Source organism: Aotus nancymaae, unplaced genomic scaffold, assembly GCF_030222135.1.
Source record: "Aotus nancymaae isolate 86718 unplaced genomic scaffold, 86718_ANA_hifiasm-v0.15.2.pri h1tg000043l, whole genome shotgun sequence".
In the NCBI taxonomy this organism is placed as follows: domain Eukaryota; kingdom Metazoa; phylum Chordata; class Mammalia; order Primates; family Aotidae; genus Aotus; species Aotus nancymaae.
This window is the reverse complement of record NW_026988457.1, coordinates 4,428,498-4,440,615: the sequence shown is the minus strand read 5'-3', so window position 1 is coordinate 4,440,615 and position 12,118 is coordinate 4,428,498. Positions and strand designations below refer to the sequence as shown.

At 38.7% G+C, this 12,118-nt stretch overlaps 1 protein-coding gene and 1 long non-coding RNA gene across 9 annotated transcripts in view; one reads left to right on the top strand and one right to left on the bottom strand.

The window, feature by feature from the left end:
* Nucleotides 1-12,118, bottom strand: part of FRY (FRY microtubule binding protein) — a 455,382-nt gene that overhangs the window by 41,553 nt on the left and 401,711 nt on the right. For all 7 annotated transcript variants that reach the window (XM_064361739.1, XM_064361738.1, XM_012465518.3 and 4 more), the window contains 4 exons: nucleotides 11,791-11,865; nucleotides 9,354-9,524; nucleotides 1,210-1,410; nucleotides 552-713 (listed from right to left, as the gene is read on the bottom strand). In XM_064361739.1, coding sequence (XP_064217809.1) covers nucleotides 552-713; nucleotides 1,210-1,410; nucleotides 9,354-9,524; nucleotides 11,791-11,865 — 609 coding nt within the window. The remainder of the gene's footprint in view (nucleotides 1-551; nucleotides 714-1,209; nucleotides 1,411-9,353; nucleotides 9,525-11,790; nucleotides 11,866-12,118) is intronic.
* The window catches only part of LOC105726193 (uncharacterized), a 38,329-nt gene that overhangs the window by 25,060 nt on the left and 1,151 nt on the right, over nucleotides 1-12,118 (top strand). For both annotated transcript variants that reach the window (XR_001109461.3, XR_001109460.3), the window contains 2 exons: nucleotides 33-110; nucleotides 6,368-6,423. This is a non-coding gene — a long non-coding RNA (uncharacterized LOC105726193). The remainder of the gene's footprint in view (nucleotides 1-32; nucleotides 111-6,367; nucleotides 6,424-12,118) is intronic.

Here is a 12,118-nt window from a genome sequence, read left to right as displayed (position 1 = left end):
AAATTACACTCATTATTATTTTCTCCTTACAGAGTCTGGTGAGAAGAGTTTTGTGCGAATCTGGCATAAGACTGTGATTGACATTAAAAATTCTGATAGTATGCCAAAAGGCAAGTACTGAATCAATGTACAAATTGTATAACTGTTTCCTACATAGGAAAAAATTTCCCCAAATACGTGCATACACCCACACCTCACTTAGCATATTGTTTTATAAAAGTCATGACAAAGATCAGCAGTTTCCCAGTCACAGCGATCTCAGACATACACCACTGGTTTTGCCATCCACCAGCAGTGTTTATGCAAAATGTCTCATTTTAAAAAGACCTCAAATCAAGTCTTTCAGCCAAGAAGAAGATGGCTGCTCAAGTTTGTGGGGGTAAAACAACTTCAAAACATAGGCTCAGGTGCACAAACTTCTATTATTTTAAAAAAGAGACAAATAAAATGATAGTCTCTATACTTGAGACCCCTTAAGAATTCTCAGAAAATTGGAGTGCTTTTTTTTTTTTAAAGGATACTACAAATCATCATTGCTAAAATCTCTTCACCTTTGAACCCTCAGAAATCTGCAGATTATTCATATCAGGCAAGGAAGCATCAAAGCTGGACATTCTGGTGTTAAAGGAATGAGGGTCTGCAGGGGCCAAGTCACAGGCTGTGGTGAGCAGCTCCATGGGATTTGTCTCTTCAGAGGGGGAGAGAGTCATGATCTATTTAAAAAGCAAAGGAAATTAAACATAGTATAAAGTTCCCATTTTTTAAAAGCTCCAATTATTCTCTAGTTGTTAGTTAATATGTCTTAACTCTTTAACTTCCACATTTCACCATTATTGGACCTTAAACATAGCAGCTAGTAATCCAGGTATTTTCAAATAATCACATCAAAATGTCTGTACTATCTTCAAACTTTGAGATCTGGGGAATTTTTTTAAAAAGATTCCAGAATCATAAAAGGTATTTGGGAAAAATCTAGGCCTTAACAGATCTGGTGGCTTTCAGGGTGAATCACATGGACCCTAGTCTTTGTTTCTATTTGCAACCTACAGAGAAGACTGCCAGCTAGAACCCATTAGACACCACCTGACGGTTCTGATTTTAGTTCAGCAGCTGTGGAAAGTTTCTTTAGCTGCAACTGGAAACTATACTCCTGCATTAATTAAAAAAAATAAGCCTCCCAATTCCTAGAGTGGGAGAGGTGCTACTTACTAGGTCTGAGTGCTCCAGGATCTGGCTGGCTGTGAGGTCCTCCTCCTCAGATGACTCATCGGAGTCCTCATGGTTCATTTTATTCAGGCTGGGAGTGCTTCCTGACAGCTGGCGCTCCTCCAGAATCTGCATATCACACTTGTCCAGGCTATCCAGAGAACGTCTGCGCACTCCCCAGTTGAAATTGTCCATACTCTCACCCTGAAATCACACCATCAGCCGGCTTTTTATGCCAAAATCCTCTTGCACTCACACGTTCACACGTTCACACTTTCAATTAGTCACAGTTTAGGAACAAATATTCTCATGATCAACTCTTAGGCCCTCATCTACTTTGGTATCAAAACTTTTGTTTACCCGACGTGAAAAGTAGTAAAATCACATTATTTTCATGTAAATGCAGGTGAAGTCATAGGTAGAAGTGGTCACATACTTTTCTTTGGTATGGTGGTTAATTATTACATTTTGTTAAACGTTGATTTTGGTAAACCCTACCAATGATCTGTGCTTTCAAAAATCTGTAAGAAAGAGATCGTTAGTATGAAAACTTCAAATAGGTGTCAGCCCCACCGCCCTAAGGTTGGCCCCTGTTTAGTATAGTTTTCAGAAGGAGAAAAAAGTAGGAGCTATGCTTGTAGCACATTCCAGAATCCTTTGGGTATTTAGTGGAAGAGCATTAGATAAACATTCCAGCCTGTCTTTGCCACAGCGGTTTTCACAGATACAATGCAGAGTTAAAGACTATCAGAGCAGCTGGGCCAAGTCCGATGGAGCATGCACTATGCAGAGGCTAGAGCAGCCACACCTTAACTTTTGCTTTAGGGTCATCTTTAAATAACTGTCCCAGTGTAGAAAATCATTAATTTCCTGGACTCAGTACCAAATATTATTATTATTATCTTTATTTTAAGACAGAGTTTTGCTCTGTCGCCCAGAGTGCCACGATCTCAGCTCGCTGCAACCTCCACCTCCTGGGTTCCATGTCTGCCTAGTTTTTTGTAGTAGAGATGGGGTTTTGCCATGTTACCAGGCTGGTCTCAAACTCCTGATCTCAAGTGATCCACCCACCTTGGCCTCCCAAAGTGCTGGGATTACAGGCGTGAACCACCGCACCCAGACCCAAATGTTGATTTGTATGTTTTGAATTACTGAGAACTAGCTTAAGTGACCATTTAAGTGTTAAAGAAAGCTTTTAGTTGCATTCAGACTTTTTCTACAAACCATCAGTTATTAAGTAAGTGTATTTGACTTTTTTTTTCTAAAAATGGATTTGGGTTTTATTTTTCTCTGTTAAGATAGGAATAAAGGAAGAGAAATATTACTCAGCTGACTAATAAGCAAAATTTAACGTAAACAAATGATCTGACAAAATCTAGTACAGAATCTTTTCATTTACTGGTAATTTGAAACACTGCCTGATGGTTAATTGAAATAAAATAAAATAATTTTTTCTAATGAGAGCTCAGTGAACAGCATAATATGAGAGATGCAAATTACTGTTAGACTTATGAGCATTATCATTTATTAATTTTCCTGTTTTAAGGGTCCATTGTGTCTGTCTCCTAGTAAAACAAGCTTGCCATTCTCACAGATCTGTCATATAACAGAGGCACAGCTTTTCCACAGTCTGCTTGGGCTATTCATGGTAGAAGCCAACAGGTATAAATCCTTAGCACAATCTGGATAAGGTAGACAAAAATTATCATTATTCATCCTCACATATGATATTTATGATTGCTCTTAGGGCTGTATGATTATAAGAGACAGTAGACTCAGAATATTGTTTCTAATATCCAGTATCTGGTGTGATAAATTACTACCACATATTTTTTCTTTTTTTCTGGTGGAAAATGGCTAATTGTTGCACTGGGATTTTAAAAATAGCCACTGCAGTGAGAAAATAAAAAAATATATGAAAGAGGCAAAAGTTCCAGGAAGAAAAGGAAAATTCAATGTGTAAAGATAGGAAAAAAAAATAAAGAAAAATCACAATACTAACTATACAGAGTAAAAAGAAGAATGTGAAAATTATAGGGAAAAATAAACACAATTCATAAAATGGACTCTCTTGTACCAAATGACTGGAAGGGTTAGATGAACTATCTTAGGTGGAGATTCTGGAGGTCTCCCACGCTGCACCTGAGACAGAACCGTGAGCTTGCAGAGGAATACAGACATCCACGTGGGAGAACGCTACACCAGGCACAGGTTGCTGCTGCTGCTGGTTTGGTGGTAGCTCTGGTGAAGACCTGAACCAATCAGGTGTGAAAATGGGGAGGCAGGGAAAGCTGTTCTTGTAGGAATAAGGTTTGGCTGTCTTGCTAGCGGATGCAATAACTCCATTAGAGGCAAGAGTGTTGAAACGGTTTCCCTAGTGGTGTCTGAGAGGTTGAGATGGAACAGTGTTGTAGTCTGGCCTGTTAAAGTCCACAGTAATTAAAAGTCAACTCAGCATGGTCCCAGTGGGACAGCCACCCTCCATCCTTCCTCACCCCAAATGTCAGATTTGTATTTTATGTTACATACAAAGTGAAAAGTCAAAACAATTTTCTATATGTGAGAAAATGCAGAGGATGGCTAGTCCAGATGAACACTCTGTATATGTCAATTATCAAACTTAAAAACCACTCAGTATTTATACTGAGATGGGAAAGTATTAATGATTAAACATTCTAGAAATGTTAAGAAATAACATTTTTTGAAACATTTTTTCATATTAGAACTTTGTCAAAGAAGGATTATTGTTGAGGAAACTTGGGTGCACTGTGGTCAAAATATGTTCCCCCAAATTTTCTACTTAAAGTTAAGTCTGATATACATAGATAGAGACTGATCATAGGTCAATTTGTCCAGGATGATCCAGTTTTAATGCCTGTTGTTTGGGCATAAATATTAGTAGTATGCCCTTTTACTTTCAAAAGGGTCTGGGTTTGGATGAAAAGTTATCTAGTCACTACACAGAGACAGAGATACCCTTGAATTCCTGGGGAAAAAAACGATTCAACTGAAAGTATATATGGTATATAGTTAGATGCACATTGTTCATTTCACTATTTTTTTTTGAGACCGAGTCTTGCTCTGTTGCCCAGGTTGGAGGGCAGTGGTGCGATCTTGGCTCACTGCAACTTCTGTCTCTTGGGTTCAAGGGATTTTCCTGCCTCAGCCTCCTGAGTAGCTGGGATTACAGGAGTGCACCACCAGGCATGGCTAATTTTTGTATTTTTAGTAGAGACAGTGTTTTGCCATGTGGGCTAGGCTGGTCTCGAACTCTTCACCTCAAGTGATCTGCCCACCTCGAGCTCTGAAAATGTTGGGATTATAGGTGTGAGCCATCATCGCATCCAGCAATTTCAGTTTTAATACAAGAATCTAAAAATAAAACCCATCCAGTGTGCAACCACTTAATGAGAAATGATAGGATTTCCATAGATCAGATTTGAAAGCTCCATTTCTCTCAAGAGATATAATCATGCAACTTTCAGAACTAGGCATATAAAGGTTTTAAAAATGTATTTACATTTTAGAAGACATTTCCATACTAGAGCAGCCAAGAAAAATACCTTTTATATCACACACCTAAATGGAAATATGCACGCAAGTAAGCATATATATTCTGAAAGGGATGAAAAAAGCAATTATGTTGTTATAAATCTGCAAAGATGCAAAACATCTACTAGCATATCTGAATTAAAAATAGCATCATCTTACCTGAAGTTCCTGGGTAGCAGATTGAATGAACAGAAAAACAAACAAAAGGTCTATTTACAATGATTATATTAAAGAGACTGAAAAACATTTTTCTTAGTGTTAACAAAACACTAACAGTGCTAATAATATACACTTCAGTAGATGCACCTTAAAAAATAAGGTAAATATACACTAACTCCGAAGAGAAAAATCAACATTAAACATCAGAAATTCCAAACCCCTTGGCTGTGGATGATAGAGCTGGGATAACAAATCATTACTACAATTTCTGAAATAGCTTTCAACCTTGGTTTCCTCAACACTTTTTTTTTGGAATGCCTAAATATGTATTTGTGAGAAAATTATTAAACGTCATGAGAACACGAATGAGGGTCATCAACTGGAAATAAAGGTGGTATCACGTGAGCCTGTTCACAAATCGTGATCTGTTTACTGCTGATGTGCAATTAACAGCAAAGACATAGCACCTTTTAAAGATTCTAAAAAATTCAAGGGCAAACTCTTGTAGATATTATTCAATAAATTGAGACTTTGATGAAAAGAAATAGATATGACAAAATGACTTGTCTTTCTTTTTTGACAACTGTGTTTTGATCTGAAAGCCAACTATGCCTAACTTTATCAGATGAGGATATACTAAAATTATTCACCAACGATAGTACAAGGAGACTAACATTTAGAATGCTAGCTATGTACCTGACACTTTGCTAGACATTATACATACGTTATTTTATTTAATCCTCATGTCAGCTCTACAGGCAAGTAGAGGTTGAGTAAGCCTTATCCAAAAGTCTTGGGACCAGAGGTGTTTTGGATTTCAGATTTTTTTTTTAATTTTGAAATATTTGCATATACATAATGAGATATCTTGGGGATAGGACCTAACTCTAAACATGAAATTTGCTTATGTTTCACATATACCTTAAACACACAGTCTGAAGGTAATTTTATACAATTTTTTTTTTTTTTTTGAGACAGAGTCTTGCTCTGTCACCAGGCTGGAGTGCAGTGATCTCAGCTTACTGCAACCTCTGCCTCCTGGGTTCAAGCAATCCCCCTGCCTCAGTCTCCTGAGCAGCTAGGACTATAGGTGTGCACCACCATGCTTGGCTAATTTTTTGTATTTTAGTAGAGATGGGGTTTTACCATGTTGGCCAGGGTGATCTCGATTTCCTGACCTCGTGATGCGCCTGCCTCAACCTCCCAAAGTGCTGGGATTATAGGCGTGAGCCACCGCACCTGGCCATTTTATACAATTTTAAAATAATTTTGTGCATGAAACAAAGTTTTGACTGCATTTTGACTATGACCTGTAACATGAGGTCAGGTATGGAATTTTTTACTTGTGACGTTGTGTTAGTGCTCAAAAAGTTTAGAATTTTTGAGCTTTTTAGATTTTGAATTTTCAGATAAGAAATGCTCAACTTGTATTCTTATACCCACTTAACAGACAAAGAAACGGAAACCAAGAGGAACTGCATCCATGCTTAAGGTCATACAGCTAAGGTCAGTGCCCCAGGTGAAATTCAAACTTGGAGCTGCTGGACTCTGAAGTCCAGGTATCTTCACTCTTCTACTCAAGCATGTTAGAATCCCTTATTGTGATTTTACTGAGAAGTAGGCAAACATTCTTATGCCTTGTTTTATTTGGGTAAAATGTACACTCTCAGCCCTGTGAATTTCTTCTCATTTTTTTTTTTTTTTTGACACAGGGTCTCACTCTGTTACCCAGTCTGGGTGCAGTGGTGCAAATCACGGCTCAATGCAGCCTTGACTTCCTGGGCTCAAGTGATCCTCCCACCTCAGCCTCCTGAGTAGCTGGGACCACAGGCATGTGCTATCATACCCGGCTAACTTTTTATTTTTTGTAGAGACAGGGTCTTGCTACATTGCCCAGGCTGGTCTTAAATTCCTGGACACAAGTGATCCTCTAGCCTCAGCCTCCGAGAGTGCTGGGATTACAGGTGTGAGCCACTGTGCCCAGCCAGATTCTTATAAAATCTTAACAAGAAAAGATAAAATAATCCCTGTGATTTTTAAGAGAGACTAGAAAAAAGGTATAGTATTCCTTATTTCTTGTCCCTGAAAAACATTAGTATAATATTTATTTTTATGTAATGGGCATCCCAGATTTTTCCTTCCTTTATTTTGATAGAAACTAAATTTGTGAGCTGTTCTGAAACTGTGTCAGATTCTTTGGCTTTACATAACTCCTGCTAGGTCGTTTCCTATAACATTTTTCTCTGGCTGGGACAGGAAATGATACCTCTCTTGCTTCGTCTGTTTTTCCCTCCCTTGTTTAACTTCCAGAGGGAAACAGGTGTCCAAGCTTGAATTTTAACCTAAGAGCAAACATTAGGTCAGTTGTCAGATCAGGAAGCTGATCTTTTGACATTAGCTGAACTCTGAGCTCTGGCTCAGAGACATTTTGAAAGTATTCAGAACAGTTGTATTTTGCTTTAGACTTTTTTTTTTTGAGACGGAGTTTTGCTCTTGTTACCCAGGCTGGAGTGCAATGGCGCGATCTCGGCTCACCGCAACCTCCGTCTCCTGGGTTCAAGCTAATTCTCCTGCCTCAGCCTCCTGAGTAGCTGGGACTATAGGCGTGCGCCACCATGCCCAGCTAATTTTTGTATTTTTAGTAGACGGGGTTTCACCATGTTGACCAGGATGGTCTCGATCTCTTGACCTCATGATCCACCCGTCTTGGCCTCCCAAAGTGCTGGGATTATAGGCGTGAGCCACCGCGCCCGGCCTGCTTTAGACTTTTAAAACAATCCTCACTGCATTCATGAATGCTTTATCTATCATTTATTATATATCACAGAAAGCTGCAATACTTTTGATTGGTTCTTAAGCAATTCAAGGAGAAAATTAAACTGGCAGTTATTTTAAGGATACATTTTTTTTTTTTTTTTTTTTTTTTTTTTTTGAGACGGAGTTTCGCTCTTGATACCCAGGCTGGAGCGCAATGGCGCGATCTCGGCTCACCGCAATCTCCGCCTCCTGGGTTCAGGCAATTCTCCTGCCTCAGCCTCCTGAGTAGCTGGGATTACAGGCACGCGCCACCCTGCCCAGCTAATTTTTTGTATTAGTAGAGACGGGGTTTCACCATGTTGACCAGGATGGTCTCGATCTCTTGACCTCGTGATCCACCCGCCTCGGCCTCCCAAAGTGCTGGGATTACAGGCTTGAGCCACCGCGCCCGGCCAAGGATACATTATAGTAGTGCCTTTATACTGCTTGAGGACTGGGTCTGCTAAGCTTGTTTTCCAGGGAGAGAATTGGTGAAGAACACCTTTATTCTGAGGACATGGTTCTCTCCTGCTGGGGCAGACATCCAGGGTCATCAGTGGGCCAGGAAGGACAAAAGCAGAGGGCTCTTTGGCTTCAACTAGACATAAGTGGGTTGGTCAGTAATAAAATCCTTTTAGGGAAGGTAAGCAGCTACTTGAAGCATCATTTACCACAAACCTGTAGTTAAGTAAGGAGGTGCCTACCTACTGCAGGACATCCTACGCTTGGGATCTGGGCCTGCCTCCTCAATTGTAAGATTAGCAGAGAGCCCTTTGGGAAATCTGGTGCAGTTAAACATGAGCTGACAACACCATTGTCAAAGGCTACAACCCAGGCACCTTTACATAATCCAATCTCACTTAAGTGAACTGAGTTTTGATCCCACCAGGCAAAAGACTGCCTCTTAGGTGGAACATGCCTCTAAGCTACTGAAATGAAGGTGAGTGGCAGGTGATGCTCCTCCTCTCAATACCTGTTTTCAAAAACACGATTCATAGCTGAAAGTGTCTTATTGCCATGATTATCATCCAAAATAAACAAATCTGCATTTGCCCACTGAGATTTGAATTCAGCTGCTCCAGTGTCCAGAACACCAGCCACCGACCTAAGCAGAGCAAAGAGCTCTCTCGTGTGGGTTGTATTTTGTTTCCAGTTCTAATGATTTCATCAAGCACAAAAATGTTGGATCCCTCAGGCTGTGGTCTCATGTTGTAGCAGGCAAGCTTTGAAGGAGTTGAATTAGAAAAACTTCACATTAGAAATGATTAAATGCTTAGCATATTTTACCCAGGTACCAGTGAACAGGCTCAGAACTGAAATGTTTTTGTGATTTTTTTTTTTTAAGTCCAGCTTGGGACTACACACACACACACACATACAGTCTGTGTGGTCACTGAAACTCTGGTCTTTGCCATTTAGAAATAACTTGGCAGCTTTTGCCGTGGGCTCAGACAGGAAGGGTGTGGTAACTTTTGCCAAAGTTTAGCTGCTGTACTTTGAATAAGTTGATTCAAAATAAAGTTTACAACTTTCCGATTAAAGATCTTGTTACAAAAACTCATTATTTAGCAGGTAAAAAGAACGGTTTCATTAGTCAAGGAAAGGGTACAGGGATTATTTTGATAGAGACTACACCATACCTCTCCATCCTCCAGCTCCACATCTAGGAAGTCGAAGTCTCTGAAGACTCTAAACTGCTGTTCACTGTTTGTGTCATCCATGTTCTCCTGCTCTCGGGCGCCGTCCTCAGAAGAAACCAAGCTTGTCTGGTGCTCGAGTAGATCCAGATCCCCACACGATGAAAAAATCACCTGCAAATCAAGAGTCCTCTCCTGAGAAACTGTTCTCCCTTTGGTTGTTTGTGCTATGAAAAACTGTAATTGGCTTTTCATAGCACTGTATTTCCAGTACACACCTAATTCCTTCAGTGGGTATTTTTAGAGTGTTCTTTTATTATTTATGTTGGACAGGTGCCTTCAGATTAAACTCGTGGCAAAGACGCAAGTTCATGCACCAGGAAAACGTTCAAGAATCACATTGGTGCTTCTTAATGGACGAAGACTGTATACTCTGTGTGTGTGTGTGTGTGTGTGTGTGTGTGTGTGTGTGTAAACTGGAGCAGTCAGGAAAATGTTCCACTGTTTCCGATCTGATTAGGGTTAGAAATTATACACATTTACACACATATATCAAATACATATAATATTTTAAGGACTGATACCAAGATATGGTATTGTAGAATAAACTGCGGGAACAAAGGATTTAACCCTCTTAGAGATAAACCAGAACTGGTAATGAATAAAAAACAGAGGCCAAAAAGTACAATACTTGTTCATAGAAGAGTAGGTGAGTAACCAGGCCCATAATTTATACTTAAATTCCTCTCCTGTAGATTCAAACAAAATAAAACATTTTTTTACTACTAAAATCTTTAGTATGTTAATGTTTTAAAATTAACTTCTATGTTTAGGTTCTGTTCACTGAGCCATTCTGGTAGAACTTGGTAGAAATAATAAACTGTAAATGAGAGTAAATGTTTTGCTATCCAGCCTCTACTGAACATAGATTGATATTAAAGAAAATTAATAATATTCTTTGTATAACCATTATAATGTCTTAGTTGTTCTTGAAAAGTAGGCAAATCATTTATAAGAATTTAAATACAATAAACATCTCTCAAAAGTAAAAAGAGTGAATGGATTTCAAAAGTACTTTTTTCCTCTAGTGTTTAAGAATAGTGTATGATGTGTACGACGGCCTCTCATAACAGTCCCCGACACAGTTTACACAGGGATTGCAAAGGGGTATGTGAGATAAAGAGCCCTGAGGACTAGTTAACTAGAGAGACAAGACAATCAGAGATTTCTGATTTCCTTGGCTGAAGGCAGTCTTTCCTAGTTAGTGCTGCTTCTCTTATTTGTAATGTACTCCAGGTAAATATTTCTAGCTGAAAAGGCCTTAGCACAGGGCAGAAGTATGAGTCTGAAGGAGAAAGTGTCAACCACAATGGCAGTAAGAAGGAGGCCTCACTGGCAGTGCTGCATTGCAGAGACGAAACATACTGTGTCTCTTCGCTGTGGGCTCGGAGGCTCTATTTGCCTCTGCCACTGTCCCCTCTGTCCTAAATACTGTCACAAGAGCAGCAGAAAACCCACTGATCAATAACACCAAAAAGGTGACTTAAATGGAGGCCCAGCTTAGCTGATGGCTGGCTGGGGTGCTTTCCCAGACGATAAGAAATATCACTTTGCACTTTAGCAAGTATTTATGAGCTTCTAATATTTCACCTGCTCATGAACTATGTTAGTAGATCCGTTTTGAAAGTTTACAAATAGCTCCACAGAGAAATTTATTTGCTAATTCTTACTTTAGTTGAAAAATATTTAGTTTGCTATTTCTTTTTCATAAATAATAAATATGCTGTGATATAGGTGAAACAAAAATACTTGGTAAAACCAGCAGACAGTTCTATTGTTTTTGTTGTAATATAATCCCATACATATTTCAAATTTTTCTAAATTTTCTAAAAGCTTCCAAAGTATACTTATAACATTTCAATCATCCATTCATTCAAAAGCTTGATGGCATAATTTTTGTTTTAATTTTTTTACTGTAACATCAGTGGAAGTTTGTATGCAAAAAAACATATTATTTTCATTTTTATTGTATGTGGGTAAGATAAGGACATCAGAGTAAGAAGTGTGTGTACAGAGAGTAAAATTATATCCAAGAGGTATGAGCATATCTGACATACATGGTGGTCAGCAGAGATGATCATTCATATTGTAACAAAGTCTGGGCATATTTACAAAAAAAATCCAGGAAATTTAAAAAATGAAAAGAAACTATTCACAGACAAATGAGGAAACAGCCAACAAGATCTTTCATTGTTTCTGAACTCAGTGTGATTAAAAATCATGATGTGGGGAGAAATAGCCAAGTGGTTTGCTCAAGACGGTGGCTATCATATTTGCCATTCACAGTTGAATCCTCTAAATTATACGACCAAAGGCAAAAATAGACCAATAAAAAAGGAGATATGACACCAAAGTAACTACGGTACATGACAGAGCTTACTGATGGATTTTTGCTCAATCCTACTTCTTGGCCACACAGAGAAAGGACATGGACCAACTTCTCTTTTGTTCTCTTCTGGAAAAGAAACACAAGGCAGGTTTCATTATGGGGTCCTGTGAGCCAATCGACTCTAATTTTCTAGCCACTAGCCATACAGGGCAATAGCACTTGACATACAGACAGTGAGAACTGAGATGTAAAATACACAAAGGTATGAAAAAAGAACATAAATAGCAATTAAAAATTGTAAAGTATTGAAAACATATTGAAATAATGTTTTAAATATATAATGTTAGGTAACATTTATTATTAAAATTAATTTTGCCTG